The sequence below is a fragment of the Vulpes lagopus genome, chromosome 24 (assembly GCF_018345385.1).
Source record: "Vulpes lagopus strain Blue_001 chromosome 24, ASM1834538v1, whole genome shotgun sequence".
Lineage (NCBI taxonomy): Eukaryota > Metazoa > Chordata > Mammalia > Carnivora > Canidae > Vulpes > Vulpes lagopus.
Window position 1 is genome coordinate 39,814,089 of NC_054847.1, and position 23,148 is coordinate 39,837,236.

The following is a 23,148-nucleotide window of genomic DNA, read 5'->3' on the forward strand; positions in this document are numbered from 1 at the left end:
CAATTTTGACTTCAGAACCATCTATCTGGTAGTGTGATTATGAGCATTAAATGGATGGGGATTGCTGTTGCGTTGCTCTCAGTTTTTGGTGTTCTGAGCAGGTCTTCTCAAATCTGTCTATATATTTATATTGAAAATTCACAGGATTCCTAAAAATTAGTTTTTAAAAATTTGGTACTTATATCAACATATATGTGTATTTCTAGGTTAATCCTCGAGCACTGTTGTTTGGTCACACAGCCTCAATCACCTGTTTGTCTAAAGCTTGTGCTTCTAGTGACAAACAGTATATTGTGAGTGCATCTGAAAGTGGGTAAGTATTTTCTTATTTACTTTTTTCCTCGTAAGTCTTTATTGCAAATAGTACCAGTGTATTAGTAAGTAGGGAATTTTTTTCTTTTGAAGTATCTTTTAAGTAAATGCTTCAGTTATCTAAACTTAAAGATATTTGAAATATGGTTTTATAAATGTGAATTTTTGTTAATGATTTTTGTAATACTTTTATCGTAATTTATGGTTATGTTTTTGCCTTGCTTTTGAGAAACTCAAAAGACCTTACAGGTTAAAGCCTGATCATTAATCTCTATTTTTTTAAGTTGGCAGACCATTTTGAGAGTTTTAAAAAAACCTGAATGATGGCTAGGCTAGCATAAATTTGGAAGATGAAGCCATGCAGAAGTCATGTTGTTGTATTCATATTTGTTAATACACTAATGTAATTGTATATATTCTTGAGTCTTAGAACATAATTTGTTTTTAGACAGATCATTGGGTAGTAGTCATAGGTTTCAGAGTGAGGAGTTTTTAAGCTTTTAAACTTTTTTGATGCATAGAAAATAATATGTTATTAAAGAGAGTTGGGGACTTGGAAAGAATTATTTAAGAAGGTCTTTTCTCCTCTTTCCCCTCCCATAATTTATGAATTTGAAAAGAACCTTATGTAACTGTTTGCAACAAGTAGAGGCAGCACCAGGTAAAAGTATAGTCCCTTTTGGTCAATTAAAGCATAATTCATATTAGCATGCATATTCTAAATAAGACTGAACCTCCTTTGAAAAATTGTTTCATACCATATGAGGTATAAGAAAGGGCACCTTGAAGAAAGCCCTGAGAATATTAGTGTCACTGCATTTTATTAATGTCTTTCATTAAATAGAACTTACTTCTTTAAGAGGCAAAGACATGCTGATATTTCTAATTTTGTATGTCATGTCTGTAGTTTGAGAAAGAAGCTTTTTATGTTATGCACTTGGTAAACTTATGTAATAAACAGAATTATAATTGGAATATTACATTTAATTTGCAAAAATTTAGAATTAAGGTGACTTTAATTTTTATTTTGTGCTAAATTTTCTAGCTATGCCGGTAACTAATGGAAAATCCCAGTGGTTTAAATTAAAAGTTTATTTCTTGGTTTTGTCATTTGGCCCTGGTATATCATTTGGGACTTTGCTTCATTACCATCCTTATTTTGAGGTTGAGGGGGAGGGAGCACTACTAACAGGAGTAGCCACTCTCTGGAATGGAGGCAGAGAAGAAAGAAAGTTCTTGAGGTCCTTGAATCAGTTGTGGCCAGAATTACTCATGAGACTTCAGAACCAAAAGGAAGCTGGGAAGTGCAGTCCTACTCTGTGCCCAGAAAGAATGTGCATCCAGGTGGGGGTGTAGGTTGAAGGGGAGATTGGGATGGTGAGTGAGGACCAGAATTTTTCACAGACACAGTAATGATTATACACTACTTTTCCTGAAATATATCAGTTTTAATGGAAGATTCACTTTAAAGCACTGTGACAAAATTGAACAATGCTTTTAAAAATCAGATTTAAAGTTAGCTATTATTTTTGTTTTATAGAGAGATGTGTCTCTGGGATGTGAATGATGGCAGATGTATTGAGTTTACAAAGTTAGCCTGCACACATACAGGCATACAGGTTGGTATCTATTTCCATAACAGTTCAAGTCAGCATAACTTACTACAGGTGTACAATTAAATGTTTTTTAGACATTGAGCCCATATTTTTATATGAAAAATGGGGTGGAAGTGAGTAATAGGACAAGAAGAGTACAATTGGGGTAGTAAAAGTGTTCCTCATCAGATGGTATAGTGGGGGACTTATTAAGTAGAAGGGACTAATGAGGAAAGGTCAAAGGTAAGCCAGTTGCCCCTGCCACTTCTTTTTCTGGCCACTTTGTTTAACCAGGCGAGAGAGCCCCTTTACTAGTTGGGTCAGTCCTCTAGATCCTAAATAATGGAATCTTTCATGCTAAAGCCTTTATGATTCCATTCATGATTAACACAAATGGATCCACTTTGTAGATTATATCCTGTTTATTACTTGTGCAATTGTTCCTTGGTTACACTTTTTTGACTTTCTGACTGTTGAAGAAATGCCTATTTTATATGCCTGCCTTATACAAGAATTTACATAGGAATGTATAATTTCTGACTGATATTCCTGGTGTTCTTTTCTTTTCTTTTCTTTTCTTTTCTTTTCTTTTCTTTCTTTTTTTTTTTTTTGCCATCAATAAGAAATTTACTTGTTTTTAAAAAATCCAAATGCTGGCATTGTCCGGAAAAATTTAACAGGTTTATTTATAATTGTTATAAAGTTGAACTGCTGAAACGTGTTCACTGAAACATTTTGACTTGCATTAATGCTTTATGTCCCCGAATTTATATTAAAAATTCACACACAAATGAAAATGGAAAAACTGCCAGTACCTGATTTCTGTCCCCTATTTTTCCACTTGCAATCATATACTTAGGTACCTTTTGACCCCATGGAAAAAAAATATCTAACGTTCAGAGAACTACCAATAACAGGAAGAAGAGAAAAAAAAATTTTTTTTTTTTAAAGAATGAAATGTTTTCCATCGTAGTGGATTCTTAAGCACGTTCTCCATATATGCGGCGTGCTAGCTGGATGTCTTTTGGCATAATTGTGACACGTTTGACATGGATAGCACACAGGTTGGTGTCTTCAAAGAGGCCCACCAGATAGGCCTCACTTGCCTCCTGCAAAGCACCAATAGCTGCACTCTGGAAGTGCAGATCTGTTTTGAAGTCTTGAGCAATTTCTCGCACCAGACGCTGGAAAGGAAGTTTGCGGATCAGAAGTTCAGTGGACTTCTGATAACGTCTAATTTCACGGAGTGCCACAGTACCAGGCCTGTAACGATGAGGTTTCTTCACCCCTCCAGTAGAGGGTGCACTCTTGCGAGCGGCTTTTGTAGCCAAGTTGCTTCCTTGGTGCTTTACCACCGGTCGATTTGCGGGCAGTCTGCTTTGTACGAGCCATGGTACAGAGACCTCCTTTCTTACCCCTCTTCTCCTTCGGCTGGAGCTTGGTGAGCTAGAGGTGGCGTTGGTGAGCGATGGCGGCGCGGCGGTGGCTGCAAACACCCTGGTGTTCTTATTCTTTCATAATAGTTTCTTTGTGCTTCAAATTATGCATCATTTACTCTATTGAGTATTGGGAAAATCACAAGTCTATATAGAAAATATATAATTTATGTTCTTGATGGGGCAGGAGAGGGAAGAGAAGAAAACTAGCTTTTACTGAGCACATATTGTATAGGCATCTAGTCTTTCCCACATCCTTACAAATTAAGTAGGAGTATACTATTTTAGTATACTCAGAAAGAAGCTGAGACCAGGAGTGATTAAATGACTTGTCCCAGGCTCACAGTGAGTCATTCCTGATGCCAGGATCCCAAATCAGGTTTATCTTTCTATTCTTTCGGTTACATCATACTGCCTCGCTTAAACAAATGGAGTCATTTGTTGGGAAAGAAATCTTGTGCCAAGACAAATTAGAAAAGCAGTGGAAAATGTTTGGGGGTGAGGTAGTGGTTTGTGTCATAAAGGTTTTTTTTGTTGTTGTTGTTTTTACTATCTCTTGCCCTGGTGAGGGCCTTTTAAAAATTGCTTCTTCAGTGTTGTTAGGGTATATGCTTTTTATTTAAGGGGTATAATATATTTTTGTCACATGAAGAAAGAGATAATAAATGGTAGACAGTGACTTTGTAGATTATTTTTATTGAAAAATTACATATAAATGTCTTGGATTCCTTAGATGTAAACATATCTTGATTGTTTAATTCCATGATTTAAAAACTTTTGGTTAAAATTTTAGGAAAAATTATGTTTGTTCATTCAACCTATTTTTAGTGCCTGTTCTTTCTCAGATCCTGTATTAGGTCTTGCATTTAAATTGACAGCAATCTCTAGAAGATGCTTTTTGACAGATGCATTAGTGTGTGACAGTTGTTTCCTGTGAGATCTTCACTCTCTCAGGTCCAAGAGCAAGTTGTTTATATAAGCAGAAATGATAAACCTTGATAAGACTGGCACTTACAGAAATTACAAGGAGATGCCAACTTACTGGATTATCACGTGGGAGATCCCTTTTTAATATTTGGAAAACTTGTTTCCCCATTCAAGATTCATCCTTTTCCTTTTCCTTTTTATTATTCATGAGAGATACACAGAGAGGCAGAGACACAGGCAGAGGGAGAAGCAGGCTCCATGCAGGAAGCCTGTAATAGGACTCGATCCTGGGACTCCAGGATCATGCCCTGAGCCAAACACAGATGCTCAACTGCTGAACCACTCAGGCGTCCCAGCCATTCAGGATACTTTCTTTGCTAGTATGAAGGTGTCTAGGAGACTAAATTTCGTGGTCAGAAGGTAATTTGGGAGTATAAAGTAAAAGGTGGGAGGCAGCTAGTCAGGCAAGGCTAATAAAATATCCCTGTCCCCAGGAGAGCTCTACTCCAGTGACTACAGTGTACGTGTGTCTCCTGGCTGGTGTTGGTGGATACTGACAAAGTTGGCTTCTCTGCACCCATTTTTTTCCTCCTTGACCCTCCTCCTCCTCGATGGCTTACCGTTGCTTATGGTCACATTATCATGAGAGTGCCTAGCAGTCCCTGGGACCTCTAGGTTGTGTGTCATATTTTTTGGATCAACCTTCTAAGATCTAGAGATGCCCTCCTCTGTGGTTGCCTGCGTTTTATTAGACACCCTCTCCCCTCGGAATCTTAGTGGTGTTACCCTGCCCATAGTTAATGTGCTCTGTGATCCGTGTTTAGGATCCTGGGATAAAGTATCCAGGGTACTCTGTAGTTGAGAGAAGATCATATTCCTTCACACACCATGTTGAGCCTGAGGGCAGGACTGATGAGTGTGGGAGCAGACAGACTGGATCAAGATTCCTTAGTTTTTTTCCCCAAGCTGTGGAGTGCTTACAATATGCTTTTCACTGTCTAGCTTGCCCTCATGTGATTCATATAGAGTCCAGTTCTTTGGGAAGTAGTAGTCTGGAGATGAGATGTCTTCACCTTCTTATAATCACCTCAGAGAATCATTCTACTAGGAGAGTCACTTTTTTTTGAGGCTGATAGGAGACAGGTCCTTTTAGAAGTTTTGTTAGTTTTGTTTTGATAGTTATTTTTCCTTTGCTCTTTGGTTGGTGGAAACCCACCATTTCCTTTTGAGCTGCTCTTGGGATGAGTAACATGTAGATCATGATTGTATTGGTTCTTCTGTGTTTCTTCCACAAAGTATAAATGTGCATTATGAGGATGATTTACATAGTTGTCTCACACTTCAGTCTGAAATAACACACTTGGATTAATCAGAATTTACCACTAATTATAACATGCTTGAACAGCAGTCATCTTCTAAATTTTATTTCCTCATAACTAGTAATTATAAACTTCTACCCACCTATTCCCATTCATCTAAAATTGATATGTTTTGCTTTGTTTTGTGAAAAGATTCCTTTTGCTTTGATTTGTGAAGCTGATTTTACTGAGGTGTTTTATAAATTCAGTCAACAATCTGTTTTAGATGCTATGGAAAATTAAAGAATTATTATTATAACTTCTCCAAAGTAATTCAAAAGGGAGGATGTTAGGAAAAGAATAAGTTTTGTTAGATATTTTGAAATTTTAATGTAACTTGTTGGATGTCTATACAGACATAAACTATATATACATACATAGACACCTCTAATAGGCACCATATAGAACCTGTCTGGAAATACTACTGGAGAAATTGAGTGCAGTAAGTGTGATGAGTGCCTTTGAATCAAGTCTCACAAGGAGAACATTTAAAACTCTTTTTCCTTTTAGTTCTACCAGTTTTCTGTTGGAAATCAGAGAGAAGGAAGGCTTTTATGCCATGGCCACTATCCTGAAATCCTCGTTGTGGATGCCACCAGCCTTGAGGTGTTATACTCCTTAGTATCAAAGATCTCTCCAGACTGGATTAGCTCCATGAGTATTATCCGATCTCACCGAACACAAGGTAAGTGTGTGATGCCCTTTAAGGACTTTGGCGCCCTAATGTGATGGGTAGTTTACTGTAGAGTTCTGTATCATATATGACATATTTCATAAATATAAAACATAAGTTTGAGGGAAGGAGTGGGGGCCTCTGAGGTCGGCACCGTTGGTGGGAGGCATATCAGGAAGGGCCTGAGTAATAGCTAGGGAACTTGGGTTTCATCCTGTAGATCAGGGGTTGGTAGACTTGTACTGTAAAGGACCACATACTAAATATTTTAGGTTTTGTAGTCCACGTGATATGTGTTTCAACTACTCAGTTTTGTCAGTGCGGCACAAAAGCACATAGCACGGAAGTGAATTAGTCTGTCTGTGTTCTAATAAAACAGTATTTACAAAAAACAACCAATGGGCTGGATTTAATCTGTGAGCTGTAGCTTTCTGGCCCTTCCTATAGGTGTTGGACAGTCTCTGGTAAGAATGCTTGAAAGGACTTCTGTTTTATTTTATTTTTTGAAGATTGTATTTATTTATTTGAGAGAGAGAGACAGTGACCACGAGCCAGGGGGACGGAGGCGGGCAGAGAGAGAGGGAGAAGCAGACTTCCTACTGAACAGGGAGTCTGATGGGGGGCTCGACCCCAGGACTCTGAGATCCTGACCTGAGCCACCCAGCCACACTGGGACTTAGGTTTTAAGCATCACTTTGGTGGCTTTGTTGAGAATGGTTTAGATGGGAGATGATTTTAATACTCCAGGCAAGAGTGGTGCAGATCTGAATGAAGTCCAGCACTCGCTGTGGAAACAGAGTGGATGGGTTTGCAGTACTTCCCAAGGGCCCATCTTCAAAGTATTGGTTCTGAAGTTTGTTGATAGATATTAGTGAAAAAGGAGGGATCTTTGGTCAAATATATTTGGGAGATGTTCAGTCAAATAAGATCGAGCAGGCTTCTTTAATCTTTAAGTAGAGGCTTTTTAATGCCTATTCGAGAATTACTGCTTTATTCCAGAGCATAGCAGTGAAAATGAGATTCATTTTCCGGGAGGGAACTCATTATTAGTTTGTTCACCTGTAATTGTAGTTACAATTAATGTTTTCTTTAAAAGAATATATTTGTAACAAGTAGTGTGCACATTTTGAACTTTTACACTATTTCCATATGAAATACACCTGTACTCACTCTGGTCTAATAAACAGGGTAGATTGTCACTGATGGAACCTTTTGTGCTGTGCATGCAGTTCTAAATGTTATCAGTTTATAATGTTGTAAACGTATGTAACTTTTAATCTGCAGTTACTATATTCTGGTCTTTGGGGTATTTGAGAATTTTGGATATATTGGTATGTTCCACTTTTATTATAAATTAACAGATTTGTGAACAGTCGTTAGTGTCTCCATACAGGGTCATGACTTGTAATTCCTGCATTCCAGTGCCTTCGTAGCCTAGAGAAGTAGATAACATGATGAGGTTTTTACTTACAGACAGCAAATGGTTCTTTTTAATAATAGTAATAACCCATCTTGATTGACATGCTGAGTGCTATCCTTGTGGTGTGTCTTAATTATTATTGGGCTAGGTACTGTTCTTACTCTTTTGTATTTGTGTACAGATAAGCAAATTGAATTTAAGACAGGTATCTACTGTTTCCTGCTTAGTAAAGAAATTGCAATTTTCACATGTATTTCCCTCACTCTGGAGCCTGCATTAGACTGTTTCCAATGTCTCTCCTCCCAGAGTTTCATGTATGTTGCCATGGAGCTGTGACTGCTTCCTTACCTGAAGCTTATGAATTCAGTTTTTTTTTTTTTTTTTTTTTGGTAGCTCCCCGAAGTGGGCTAATGAATTCAGTTTTTATATCATGTTTTCTCTTGAACAGTCTATAGAAGGTGTAATGTGCCATAAAATGTCTAGAAGGCTGGCAGGGTAGGTGGAACAGTGGGGAAATGAGTGTCTTCGAGAGATAGAGTGTGCTCATCCATGATAATAAAAGTTGTGAATTTTGAAGAATAAAAATTCTTTGTTAAATCATCATGTAATCATAGTGATCCAGGAACATTTGAAATTATTAAAAACTCGTTGATTAGCACTAAATTCAAGTAGCTGCAAACAACTTTTCCTTGAATTTCAAATTTGTGGCCTATTACTTTTCAAAACCTGGTTTTCTATTATTTCATGAAATTTAGAATTATGCTTTTATGCCAATTGAAAAACTATTAATTTCACTAATGCAAGCCATGTTATTATTTAGAAAGAAAGTATTATGTTTGTAACCTTGGCTTCTTGGTCCCTTTTGACTTAGAGGACACTGTGGTAGCACTCTCAGTGACGGGCATCTTGAAGGTGTGGATTGTTACCTCTGAAATAAGTGGAATGCAGGTGAGACAAATGTTCTGTTCTTAGAGTCTTAAATTTTAGTGATGATAGCCCCCCCCCCTTTTTTCCTAAAGAGCCGGAGAAATCTCTTCTTTTTCGAGAGCCTTACTGACATAGTATTAGAACATCCCCTAGTATGCTGTCTCTGTAAGTGCATTATGTTTTTCACTTTTGATAGCAGACATCTGCTCTGTCGAGGATATGAAATAGAGAAACATGCTGTACAGGATGTAAAGTAGAGAAACAGAAGAGCTGGGATTTTCCTCAGTTGCCTCTATTAAAGTTAAAAGATAGTTTGCTTGAGGGAAAAGAAAACCAACACAAACCAACACAAAAAGTATATAAAGCCAATTTTAGTTCTCTCTTTGTTCTTTGTGCTCGAATTCCTTGTAACTCTGTCGATAGGAACAGCAGATCAATATTCTGACAGTATTGATGCTAATCTCTTCAGCTAGTGAATTTTTACATACTGAATTTGGGAGGACCTGGAGGAATTGATCAGGTTTTTTGTTTTTTTTGTTTTTTGTTTTTTTTTTACCTAAAAGAACATACAGATACAGAATTTAGGATTGACTCAAACTCTTATCATCTGTTACTGCCACGATGTTGACACTGATTCTCATCAGCATTTTACTATTGAGTAGCTTTGTAGCAAAGACATTGTGCCAGGATGATTTTATTTTATTTTATTTTATTTTATTTTATTTTATTTTATTTTATTTTATTTTATTTTATTTATTTTATTTTATTTTATTTATTTTATTTTTTAATTTAATTTAATTTAATTTTTATTTTTTAAAGATTTTATTTATTTATTCATGAGCAACACAGAGAGAGAGAGACAGAGAGGCAGAGACACAGGCAGAGGGAGAAGCAGGCTCCATGCAGGGAGTCTGATGTGGGACTTGATCCCAGGTCTCCAGGATCACGCCCCCAGCTGCAGGCGGCGCCAAACCGCTGCGCCACCAGGGCTGCCCTGTTTTTAGAATTTTTTCTTTGATGCTTTTTATTACGTTGGTTCTTATATGATATGCTAAAATGATGAATGTATCAAGTGATGTTTTTCACTTTATTTTTTTAATCATTGTATGATAATTTTAATCAACAACCAAGCCATTCCTAAAATTTTCTAAATCTTTCTCTTTTCAGGATACTGAGCCAATATTTGAGGAGGAGTCCAAACCAATTTATTGTCAGAATTGCCAAAGCATTTCTTTTTGTGCATTCACACAAAGGTCACTTTTGGTTGTGTGCTCCAAATATTGGAGGGTAAGATAACTACCTAAGTAAGAAGCTGTATTTTTACCCTTTAAGGTGGTGGTTTATCAGACTTCCAAAGATAATTGTAAGGAAGAGCTTGGTGCAAGAATATTTAACACTTTGGAATTCATGTGTGATTTTGATATCAAATTTTTAGGTGTTGGGATTTGGCTATATAGTTATCCTTTTTTCTGGGTTATGGAATGATTTAGTTAATGAATATTAGTCCATTTATCTTAATTTCTCCCTTTTGCTACTGTTTCAGTCATCATTTCCTCAGTACAACATAAACAGAAGTGGTGAGTTTTCTGCAGGCTGATTGTCCTTGTAGCTTGTTGTTATTCCCAATTGCCATTCTGTTCTGAGTTCTTGGATTTGGGAAGGTCTTCCTACATCATTTCAAAGCTAATGACGGAAGGGGTATATTACTTCCACACTGCCAGACTTCAGTGTTTCCATAACACAAAGAAGATCTTAGAATATATTTCAAAGCTTTCTATGTATTATTTCTTTTAATCCTTACCACTCTCTGAGGGGAGATATATTAGTTACCTAATCCTGCATAATAGATTACTCCAAAATTGAGCAGTTTAAAACAATAAACATGAATCAGTTCCTCTCTGGTTCCTGTACCACAAGCTCAGCTGTGGGGCATCCAGGCATGGCCTAGTGGGGCACCTCTGGCTCAAGGTCTCCCACAGGTTACGGTCAAGATGTGAGCCAGGACTCTGGTTGGGGTCACCTAGGGTGTTTCTGCGTGCAGGCTCACTCGGTCGGTGGTTGGCAGGTGACTCTTGGCTGGAGAATTAGTTCCTTGTCATGTGGGCCTCTCACAGCATGGAAACTGTGTTCCCTCAGAGTAGTAAGTGAGCAAAAGAAGTTGTAGCCAAGGCCCACCTACTCTTGAGACTGCAATCTCATCACTTCTCCCGTATTTCTTAGTCTAGAAAGTCACAACATCCCACCATATTCAGGGGACAGGGTTAAAAAAGGAGCAGTCTTAGAAGCTGCTGGCCGAAGTAGGAGCTGTTACTTTCCTCATTTTGCAGATGAGACATCTGCACTATAGGGGACACGGAAAGCTCGACTGAAGTTCTCCAGGGTGTAGTGGAGTTGCTGGGCTACAGCTCTGGCAACCTGACTGCAGGAGCTATGCTCTGTACTTCCACCTGATACCACCTCAAAGGGGATGGGCTTTGTAGTGACGGGTGGACCAGGGGACACCTTAAACCTTATCCTTGCCACTGCTGCTGTTTTGGAATAAGATTGGAGAGGAGACGCTAGCAGCTCCTGTTAACAGTGAGCTATGTAGGATCCTTCCTTTGTCTTAAAATTTAAAGTACATGAAAATAGTAATAAAATCAGAGTGCAAGAGGACACAGTGAAAAGTATGCATCTTTTTTTCCCCCTGGTTTCTTTCCTTCCCCTCTCCAGGGGCACTATTTAATACCAGTTTCTTGTGTTTTCATAATAAGCATTTGGTATTCATGTGAGAACAGAACAATAAGTCAGTCTAGTAGGGAAATGGACAAAAATGTTTCACGAAAGAAGAAAGCCAGTGGCTGATAAATGTATAGAAAGGTGCTCAGCTTCATTAATCATCATGGAAATGCATCGTAAAACAACACTAAGATAGTAACTCAATAGAATGATTTCTCCAAATACTGCTGAAAAGAAGTTTTTTATTCTAATGTGGTTATCTTTTATGGTTTCTAACAGTTTGTGACATGTTGTAAAGGGCTCATCACAAGCTGAGATTTTTTAAAAAATTTCATTTTTCCTAATATTTGTATAATTGTGCTTTATATACCTTTGAATATTTACTCTGGAATTTATTTTGTATAAATTGCAAGATGTAGATCCAGTGTTATTTTTATTCCAGAGGGACCCCAGTTCCTGATGCCATTTGTTGAATAATTCATTTTTTTTTTATTGTTGTGCCTTTATCATATGTTATGTTCCTATAATTACTGGAATCTGTTTCTGGACTTACTGGTTTTTCTGTTTATGCATCAGTACTGTATTTTATTTCTGTAGCTTTATAATTTGTTTTCATAGATAATATAATTGTTTTCATAGATAATATAATTGCTTTCATAGATAACAATTATTCATAGTTTTTTTTTTTTTTAAGATTTTTAAAAATTTATTTATGCATGAGAGACATAGAGAGAGGCAGAGACACAGGCAGAGGGAGAAGCAGGCTCCACGCAGTGAGCCTGACGTGGGACTCGATCCTGGGTCTCCAGGATCACGCCCTGGGCCGAAGGCAGGCGCTAAACCTCTGAGCCAGCCGAGCTAATTATTCATAGTTTTGAATAATAATATTCAATTGATAATAAGTCTGGAGGGTGGTCTCCATTCTTTCTTAGACTTGTCTTGGCTATTCTTGTAGTGTTAATGTTGTAAATGATAAATATAGCAAATCATGGTAAATTCGACTAGCATTTGTTTTAATTTTAGAAAGGCTTTGTATAAGCAATTTGATTGCCTTTTATTTAAGAAAAAACTGAAATAAAAAATCTGGGCCACTGATTTACTCATTCCTCCTGGGGAAATTTTTTAGCAATGTAGAATATACTTTTACCAATTATTGAAAATGGTTGAAATTCTTATAGGAATTATTAGGTCAGGGTTTTTTAATCTTAGCTCTAGTGCTTGCTGGACATACAACCTTGAGCTGGTGATGTAATTTTTTGTGTATTTGTGTCAGTTTGCTGTCTGTAAAATGGAACAGCAATGCCTGCCTCCTGCAGTCCTTCTGAGACTCATGAGATAACGATGTAAAGGCACTTTGTAAACTTTAGTGTGCCTTACAAATGCAAAGCTCCAGATGGCCTGGGTTGCTGATGAAATTTTAGGGACTTTTTGTGTGTGTGTGTGTGTGTGTGGGAGGGGTGAAGGACTTGACTTTTATGTGTGAGAATTATTAAATAATAAAGCTGAGTCTTTTAACTTCCTATTTATGCTACTTCATCCCCTGGATGAAATAAAGTAAGGTAACTCCTGTATTAATAGAGAGATACTCTGATATCTTAGTGTATTAGAAATATTGTTACTGAACACAGAAATAAAACAGGAGTCCTAACCATGCATTCTAGAGGCTGGTTCCCTATTACTTGGAATTCCATAATGGAACATTCCTACCTTTAGATAAGAAAGGCTAAAGATTCCCTGGCTCTGTGCAAGGCAGCACGCCTGCTCCACTTGTCATATGTCTGACTGTTGAGAGGCACACAGCTGGGGACCTAGTTGTGTTTTCCCTGGTGAAAGTGACTGTGCCCCAAGGCTCACTGCCACAATGCCTTTAACTTGACGTAGCGAATTTTAAAGGCCTGAGTTTGTAAAATATATTCCCAGAAGTTTTGTGTTGTTTTTAGTTTATTTTTTTTAAAGATTTTATTTATTTCAGAGAGAGAGAGCAAGAGAGGGAGCACAAGCAGGGGGAAGGGGGAGAAGCAGACTCCCTGCAGAGCAGGGAGCCTGATGTTGGACTCGATCTCAGGACCCTGGAATCATGACCTGAGCCAAAGGTAGATGCTTAACTGACTGAGCCACCCAGGCTACCCTTGTTTTTAGTTTAAAAGTCACTGTATCTTATTTAAATGACACCAGCATGGATTAGATTGTGAATTTCTTGTTCCTTGTAGGTATTTGATGCTGGAGACTATTCCTTGCTGTGTTCAGGTCCTAGTGAAAATGGACAGACGTGGACTGGAGGTGACTTTGTATCAGCAGATAAAGTAATCATTTGGACTGAAAATGGGCAAAGTTATATTTACAAACTACCTGCCAGGTATTCAGTCAATAATAAGTTAAGACTTTAAATAAAGCAAGAGTCTGAATTCAGAGTATGACTTAAATATATGATGATGTTTAAACTACAAATGATTTAAGTAAAAAAAACTTTAGAATTTCTTAAGTTAGATTTATAATTCCATTTTAACTACCAAGTACAAAAATTAGGTGGATCTTTATTTGAAGTGGGGCATTTTTATGACATTAATGCCTACATTAAATTAACTGTAATTTGAAAATCCATATTTTGTTCATTGTCTAAAAATCCTCATCAGGTAAAATATTTAATGCCAGTATTTTAATTGAATGTTATGTTTTTCTCATTTTCAGTTGCCTCCCAGCTAGTGATTCATTCCGCAGTGATGTAGGGAAAGCGGTTGAAAATTTAATTCCTCCTGTACAACATAGCCTCTTGGATAGAACAGATAAAGAGGTAAACTTCTTCAGGTATTATTTATAATTGATAGTGACATTGAAAATTTTTTCATAACTACATTAACTACATTCATCGGTGGCTCTTCTTAGCTAAGAATGTGAAAGATTCAGGTTGCTCTGTTAAATGTCATAAAATAATTTGACATGGTTAGTTATAAGCACAATTGTAAAATGTACATATCTTAATCATATACTTTGAGTGTTCTCGTTTCTCTGAGGATATAGATGATCTTTTACTGATTACATAGTGGGAATGACTTTTTGATAGAATTCATATTGATGGTATAATTTAATAGTATTGATTTATGCTATCATGTGATTATAAACATAGTGACATGGTATAATTTTAGGAGGACAAAGATAATCATAGACTACTGCTGAATGATATAGTAGTTCATTACTTGGATAAGGCATTACAGTATCTCCTCAAGATCATACAGTATTTTAAATGTTTAGGCATTAGAAATAATAAAAAAATTTTCCTATATAAAAACCAAAGTTTATTTTGACTTCTAAAAACCTACTTAATATCAGTTTAGAGTTGAAATATAATGGCACTGTGAGTACTAGGTTTTTACCTCTATATTTTTTGAACATTAACGACTAAATTTCCTTTACTTATATTCTGGGTTTGCACAGCTTTTTCATTTTGAACATTTTGTTCCATCTTTATGTGAAGGGATGATGAGGGAAAGGGAGTTTTTTTTTTAATATTTTGAATTTACAGAATTTATACATTTATGTATGGTTAAGATGCTCTGTAACCTGTCCTTTATTTTCCTAACTTGAACACATACTTCTCTCCAACCAATCATTTCCAGGTAAACTAAAGGGTGATGACTGGTATAAAAACCATAGATAAGGGGCAGCCCGGGTGGCTCAGCGGTTTAGTGCCTGCCTTCAGCCCAGGGCACAATCCTGGAGACCCAGGATGAAGTCCCACGTCAGGCTTCCTGGATGGAGCCTGCTTCTCCCTCTGCCTGTGTCTCTGCCTCTCTCTCTCTCTCTCTCTCTCTGTGTCTCTCATGAATAATTAAATTTTAAAAATCTTAAAAAAAAAAAACTTAGATAAAACAAAGTACATATTATGGTTTTTAAAATACCAGTTCTCCACTATGTTTTAAGTTAAGATACATATATGTATTATGTGGTGTGAGATACACTTTGGAATATGGAATATTGGTTATTATAGCTGCTGTAGCAACTTTTCTATGTTAGGCATATTGTTTATCAGTTACAGTATTCAGTAATATTCTGACTTCAGTTAAATCACAAAATTGATTATGCATAATGTATATAGTTTCTATAGGCGAGTGATTTTTCAGAAACACCACCAAATACGGTAATTGGTTTATTACTATTATTATTTTTTTAAGATTTTATTTATTTAATCATGAGAAACACAGAGGCAGAGACACAGGCAGAGCAAGAAGCAGACTGCCCACAAGGAGCCCGATGTGGGACTCGATCCTAGACCCCAGGATCACGTCCTGAGCCGAAGGCAGGCACCTAAACGCTGAGCCACCCAGGCATCCCAATTGTTAATTATAATTGTCAAAACTGATACTATTTTTTATTACTTTTCAGGATAAGATTCTATGCTTTAATATTCAAGTATTTGTGAATTGATAATCTAAACTTTAATTTTATGAGCCCACCCCTATTTAGTATTTTCAAATAAGTGATATCACTGAAGGCATAAGATCTTAAGCAGAAAAATCATTTGTTTAAAAAAAGTATACACAAGAGGTTAATGAATGGTTTTTTGTTACTAGTGGTTTATAGTTAACATATCAGGCTAGGTTCAAATTGATTATGTAAATTTGACCAAGTAAAATGTCATGCTATTAGTTGAAAATTTACTACTTAAAAAAATGGAGTCTTGGACAATCTTGGTAGTTTAATTTGCTGCTACTCTTAGTGACTAAGTAGGAATGGGCAAAAAACTAGGATTAGTGAGTTCTCTACTTTTCACCTTTAAAGTGGAGACTTCTTTTTGGTAAAGAGTGGTTGTGATGAATATTCAGTTTTTCTGAAGTAGAGAGAAAAGAATATAAATACTAATTCCAGAGAAGGACTATAATATAGTTTTCATTTTGTTGCATGTTTGTATTTTACTGGATTTGAATGTTAGTTGACATTAATGTAATTAATGCTATACAATTACATTAAAATATTGTTTTTTATTCTGATACTGAGGCAAAGTACCTAACATCCTTATCTGAAAAAAATGTTAATATATGAAATATTTTTATTAAAAAGACAACATGGGGGCTCCTGGCTGGCTCAATTGGTAGAGCATGTGATTCTTGATCTTGGGATCATGTGTTCAAGCTCCATGTTGGTGTAGAGATTACCTGCAAAAAAAAAAAAAAAATAGGACAGCTAAAAATATTTGAACTTTTTTTTTTTGGCAGTTGCTAATTTGTCCTCCTGTTACTCGGTTCTTCTACGGATGCAAGGAACACCTCCATAAACTATTAATTCAAGGTGATTCTTCAGGAAGATTGAATATTTGGAACCTGTCAGACACACCTGATAAACAGGAAGGTAAAGAAGATAGTAATAAATCATGTGCAGCAATTTCTTAATTTTTTTAATTTAGCTACCTAAAAACTAACCACTGCATAATAAATCCATAATGTACATGTCATTTTATTCTTAGAATTATAGTTTGTGACAGTTATTCTCTAGTATATATGACTGAATCAACCATAAGTACATTTATTTTAACGTGTTAATACATTAAAATTTTAATGTATAATAATGTATTTAATTAAACATTAAATGTTTAATTTTTTTCTAACATGAACAAATTTTTTTTTTCTAATACAAAACAAAACCTCCACAGAACTGAAAAAGACAACTTCTATTAGTTTGCAAGAAGCATTTGATAAACTGAATCCTTGTCCTGCTGGAATTATAGATCAACTGAGTGTGATTCCCAATAGTAATGAGCCTCTTAAAGTAACTGCAAGTGTGTACATACCAGCACATGGACGACTTGTTTGTGGCCGTGAGGATGGAAGCATCATTATTGTACCTGCCACACAGACAGCCATAGTACAGCTGCTGCAGGGGGAACACATGCTCCGAAGAGGTATGCTGAAGATGTCTGAAGTGTTTAGAGAACTCTGTAACCTATAATTGTGATACTGCTAGTATTTGCCCTTTTTGTTTGTAACAAGTACAATGCATCAGCTTAGTTGTTAGTGTGTTAGAAATGGTAGAATTTTTTGATGTACGGGTAAGACAAAGTTAGTACCTATTGGGATATATACCATGTGGTGACTATATATAGAAGAGTCTGAGTTTACCTCTTGGTATATGTTAACAGCTTCGTTTATCACTAGTTATCTCTATAGCTTACTAAGTAACTATATTATCAACAATACTGCCAATCTTTTAGAATAGTGCTGTTCAGTAGAAATTTGTATATGTAACAATGTGTGAATTTCTATATTCATGTTAATAAAGTAAAAATGGAGCAGATGAAATTAATTTTAATAATGTTTTACTTAACCTAATATAGCAAAACTATTTTCAACTCGTAAAAATTGAATAAAATTTCAATTTTATAATATAAAATCAGTTGCAATCACTATAAAATATTACAAAGGAGATATTTTTTTGTGCTTAATTTCTGAAATCTGTATATTTTATAGCACGTATGAGTCTGGACTAGCTACATCAAATGCTTAGTGATCTCATGTGGCTAGTACCTAGTGTACTACAGTTATTTTACAAGATAAAATTAGAAGTTTTTTCTATGATAAAATTTATATCTCTTCTGATAATTCATGTTTACATTTATTTGTTGAAGCTTTGTAAGACTTTTGTTTTCCCATTTTAAATCCAAAACCTCATTCACAGGTTGGCCACCTCACAGAACACTCCGTGGTCATCGGAACAAAGTCACATGTTTGCTATATCCTCATCAGGTCTCAGCTCGTTATGATCAAAGATATCTGATATCTGGAGGTGTGGATTTTTCAGTCATAATTTGGGACATATTTTCTGGAGAAATGAAACATATCTTCTGTGTGCATGGTGGCGAGATTACTCAACTTCTAGTTCCACCCGAAAACTGTAGTGTAAGTTGATCATAAAAGATTATTTTATTGTGGTAGCCCTGAGTTATATTGCTACCAGGCATGATATAAATGGAATCTAGAGTAATTTAAAATATGATGAAAATATTAAAACCCTTTCAATTTTAAAACTAGATAATGTTAATATATAATATTTAAGCAAAATTATAATTATTTGTCTGTTGGGCACAGACATAGAAGATGCACATTAGTGTTTCTTTGTGTTACTCTCTTCTAAATAGGATGGCTTATCTCTGGAACGTAGTAGCAGTTTAGAATATGTTTATTGAAGTTTCAATTTTCCATTTTAAAATTTAAATATTCATAAAGATGTTCTGGATTCTTATTATTTTCAGCTCTATCTGAGCAAAAGGATGGTGAGTGCATACTTTGTAGAGGCAAAATATTTATCAACACTTATTAATAGTTTTTGTTTAAAAAAACACTGATTGTGACAAGGGAAAGTCACTGATAATGATTTTGGAAAATTTTGTACCCACTTTTGTGAAAGCAGATTGCTTTCTTACTGCTGGGTGTGTAGTGATGTCAAAAAACCTAATAATTTTAGTAATGAGGTCTGAGGAAACTTTAGGACTGATAAATAACAGACTCATAATTTTTCTTCATAATTTCTTTTACTTTTTGTTAATCCTGAACTTTTTTTTTGTGATTAGCTCCCTTTGTGTGCGTACTCACCATTCCCCAGCATCCACATATGAGTGCGTGCACACATGCTGTTGTCTTACACACGGGCTTCATGTTTATCAAAACCATTCAGCCTCACAAGTTATGCTTTTACTGAGATGGAAAAGCATTTTACTTGCGTATCTGATGCAGAGTTCCCCAGATGTTTCATTTCAAAACCCAAGAAATTTTCCATGGCCTTTCTGCTTCCTTAATCTTCCCGATAATAATTTTATCTGCTCTTTTTTTGCCAGAGCTAGATTTTTTTTTGATTTGATATTGGTGATGTTATAGGAAGTCCTAGTGCCAGTTGTCTTTTTTATTTTTTTATTATTATTTTTTTTTAATGTCAGACTTGGAGATTCAGGTTCTTTTTTTTTTAAGATTTATTTATTTATTAGAGAATCCTCAAGCTGACTGTGGAGTCGGACGTGGGGCTCAATCCCGGGACCCCTGAGATCATGACCAGAGCCAAAATCAAGAGCTGGCCACTTAACCAACTGAGCTACCTAGGCACCCTCAAATTCAGGTTCTTAATCATTTTCTTCCTTCTTTCTTATTCCTGCCTTTTCCTTTCTTTTCAATTTGGTTGTTAGTTTCTTTTTTTTAAAATAGATTTTATTTATTTATTCATGATAGACATATATAGAGAGAGGCAGAGACATAGAGGGAGAAGACAGAGGAAGCATGCGAGCCTGAAGCAGGACTCGATCCCAGGACTCCTGGATCACTGCCTGAGCCGAAGGCAGCTGCTCAACCACTGAACTACCCAAGTGTCCTGGTTGTTAGTTTCTTATCTCCATCACTGTAAACAGTTGCTATGTGTTTATTTAAATGACTAATCTTATGTCTATTTTAGTAAAAAAGATATCATCGTAATTGCACTGTGAGTTGTAGCACTGTTACCACCTGTCCTAAACTGCATTTTGCAGTAATTAGGCCCTATAGTGAAACAGAATTTTCATCCCTGATTGCAAATCTGGTGAACTAATTTTTTGATGCTGAAGTTGATTATTAAGATTATACCAGGTTAGAGCAATTAGTTCTGATTTGGAAGACTTCTGTTGTTATAAGAATAAAACATTTAAAATATAAGAGAAACATATTTTAAATTATAAATATAATTAAAAGAATTTGGAGTGGTTTATATAAGATCACGTTTTCTGTGTGAACCTATATTAATATATAATTATTTTTAGCTTGTATTTTGTATGAGAGCATTGTCTTATTTTATAAAAACTCCAAGTGGATATTTAAAAAATAAATTGTTTTTGACCAGTTGCTTTTAGAAATAATTGTCAGTGAGTAGAACGGTACCTAGTAGACACATGCAAACTACATAGGAAATGGGCTCCTTACTAGACAAGAGGCTGGCCCAGGTGCCTCACTAATTGGAGGAAGAAGGACACAGACCAGGAAATTTGGTACTGGGAAGATAACATATGACTCATAATTTGTTTATAGACTTAACAGAGATTCTCTTATTTTTAATTGACATTCAAAAGTACCAATTAAGACAGACTTTGCTTTTAGCTTTGTAATAATTTAACAAGTAGGGACTACCTGGTTAATAACCTTTTCATTTAGCTGATGGCTTTGGGACGTGAAGTAATATGTCTGCAGGTCAAAGAGCCTAAATGATTAATAAACTAAGAATTTGATATTTGCTACATATTTAGCAAATGACTATCTTGCTGAAGTTAGAGTTGATGACATAATGAAGAGTCAGTGCTTGAGTTGTCCCTTGCAAAAATTGATCTCGTGTCATTTTCTTTTAGCAGAAAATATTTTCATTTTAAAGTTGTTATCTGGTCTTTGGGAGACAAACATAATGACTAAAGATAAAAAAGTTGGGATCCCTGGGTGGCGCAGCGGTTTGGCGCCTGCCTTTGGCCCAGGGCGCGATCCTGGAGACCCGGGATCGAATCCCACATCGGGCTCCCGGTGCATGGAGCCTGCTTCTCCCTCTGCCTGTGTCTCTGCCTCTCTCTCTCTCTCTGTGACTATCATAAGTAAATAAAAATTAAAAAAAAAAAAAAAAAAAAAAAAAGTTTGTCATCTGCTTTTTAGATTAGAATAGAGCTGGTTTTTTTTTTTTTTTTTTTTTTTTTTTTACTGCCGGTAGAATCAGAAAGTTGGGTTTTGACTTCTTGCAATTTTTTTTTTTCCAGGAAAAGTTGTCCTAAAATAGAGGAATATATTAATTGTGTTTTAAAATTTACTTACGTTATAATCAAGAATATATAAAATTGATGATTTTTCCTTTATTTTATAGTCATTTCGTGTTTACCAATATATAGAAGCAAATCATCATTTCTTAGTTTAGGGAGACAGTGAAGAAGGAATGAGATCCTGTCTACCCGGTAGAGAAGGCTGCAGGCTGCTCTGAGGTGGACTGTATGCTCCTTCATAACTCCACATACATGCCTTAGCAGACCAATGACGTGTACTTTCTTTCCTACTCTCTAGCTATTTCTTTATCATCCTTTCTTCCCCTGTTCCCCATCATCATTTTTGTCCCATTTGAGCATCTTTTTAACCAAAAAACCTTTCCATATTCTTGTTTTAAATTAGCGTTAATTTGATGCCAGGCTCAGTGCCTGTGTATACTTTATTTTTAATAAATGATTTCTCTATTTTTTTTTTAAATTTTATTTTTTATGATAGTCACACAGAGAGAGAGAGAGAGAGAGAGAGGCAGAGACATAGGCAGAGGGAGAAGCAGGCTCCATGCACCGGGAGCCCGACGTGGGATTCGATCCCGGGTCTCCAAGATCACGCCCTGGGCCAAAGGCAGGCGCCAAACTGCTGCGCCACCCAGGGATCCCTGATTTCTCTATTTTTAAATGATGATAGGAGTTTATTTAAAAATTTGACATGTTCATAGGTGATAAATATGGCCTAATTACAAGTATTGATTATGCAGAGTACTTAAATTGAATAGATTTTTTATTTTACTTTGAAGATTTTTTTGTTTTTCACTTTTTAAAGGGATTTAAATTTTTTCCCAAAATAGTAAAAATTTGTTTGGTAGGTAGAGTGCTTTGAAATTGAGTTTGATTCTTCAGATAGTCCAGATAACTGAGATTTAACTTCTGTATATGATGCAAATTATTTTAAATAATTTTAAGAAATTGTAAGAAATTATAAGAATTATAGTTATAAGAATTGTAAGAAAGTTAAAATTTTACTGAAGGTATCTTTGAGACATGAAATATTGAAATACTTTAGGGTTGTATAGTGTTAAAGGGTTACTGAGAACAATTCATAAAGCTTCTGGGGGCAGTGTTACTGTCTGCCATGTAATGTATTTAAGTGTTCCCAGAAATACAGCTTTGCATTTTAAGTCTCCTACAAGGCCTACTATATATATGGTAAAGGGGAGATACTAACAAAGTGCAGTGAAGGGTAAGGGGAGGGGGGAGTATTTTAGGTACTCAGAGAAGTGGGTAGCTTTGGGAAACTTGTCAATGCTGTGAGCTTTGACTGTTTCAACTTTGGGAGTGATGATGGAATTGGTAGTTTTGAGATCTTTAATATTAGGTTGTCACTTCTATTTCTTTTTAAGGTTATTGAATATAAAGGGAAAAACTTCAGTTTGGGGTGGTTTTTCTTTTTGGTGGTTTGGTTTCTTAATGAAACAAAATGTATCATATATACAGATGAACAGTACATGTACCTGTACTGTATATGCATGTGAATGAAACATATACATATGCTATATGTACATAAGAAAGATATATACACATTTGCTGTTCATACAAAAGATACATGTACACATGCTGTACCTACATGCAAAAGGTCCATATGCATGTGCTTTGAGAACACATGAATGGTACATACACATGTGCTGTGTGTACATGTGAAAGATACATATACACATGCTGTGAGTATACAAGAAAGGTATGTATACATGTGCTGTGAGTACACAGGAAAGGTACATGTACATGCACTGTGTATATTTGAAAGATAACGTGTGTGCTATTTATGCATATGAAAGATATATCTGGAAGGAAACTGAAATGACTTAACTAGTATCTGAATTCTATAACATAGCATATGATCTTACACCATTTTTGTTGGTCATTCCAAGTTGTGTTTATTGTTTTTTTTTTTTTTTTTTAAGATTTTTAATTTATTTATTTATGACAGAGAGAGAGAGGCAGAGACACAGGCAGAGGGAGAAGCAGGCTCCATGCAGGGAGCCCGACGTG

General features: G+C 35.8%; 1 protein-coding gene and 1 pseudogene across 7 annotated transcripts in view; one reads left to right on the forward strand and one right to left on the reverse strand.

Annotated features, from left to right (window-relative positions):
• The window catches only part of WDR7 (WD repeat domain 7), a 358,780-nt gene that overhangs the window by 26,821 nt on the left and 308,811 nt on the right, over nucleotides 1-23,148 (forward strand). For 6 of the 7 annotated variants that reach the window (XM_041739724.1, XM_041739725.1, XM_041739719.1 and 3 more), the window contains 10 exons: nucleotides 207-313; nucleotides 1,853-1,931; nucleotides 6,139-6,313; nucleotides 8,593-8,669; nucleotides 9,816-9,935; nucleotides 13,577-13,722; nucleotides 14,055-14,157; nucleotides 16,577-16,709; nucleotides 17,011-17,259; nucleotides 18,033-18,253. In XM_041739724.1, the coding sequence (XP_041595658.1) occupies nucleotides 207-313; nucleotides 1,853-1,931; nucleotides 6,139-6,313; nucleotides 8,593-8,669; nucleotides 9,816-9,935; nucleotides 13,577-13,722; nucleotides 14,055-14,157; nucleotides 16,577-16,709; nucleotides 17,011-17,259; nucleotides 18,033-18,253 (1,410 nt within the window). The remainder of the gene's footprint in view (nucleotides 1-206; nucleotides 314-1,852; nucleotides 1,932-6,138; nucleotides 6,314-8,592; nucleotides 8,670-9,815; nucleotides 9,936-13,576; nucleotides 13,723-14,054; nucleotides 14,158-16,576; nucleotides 16,710-17,010; nucleotides 17,260-18,032; nucleotides 18,254-23,148) is intronic. The other variant, XM_041739723.1, reaches the window with a different exon arrangement.
• Nucleotides 2,519-3,299, reverse strand: LOC121481993 (annotated as a pseudogene).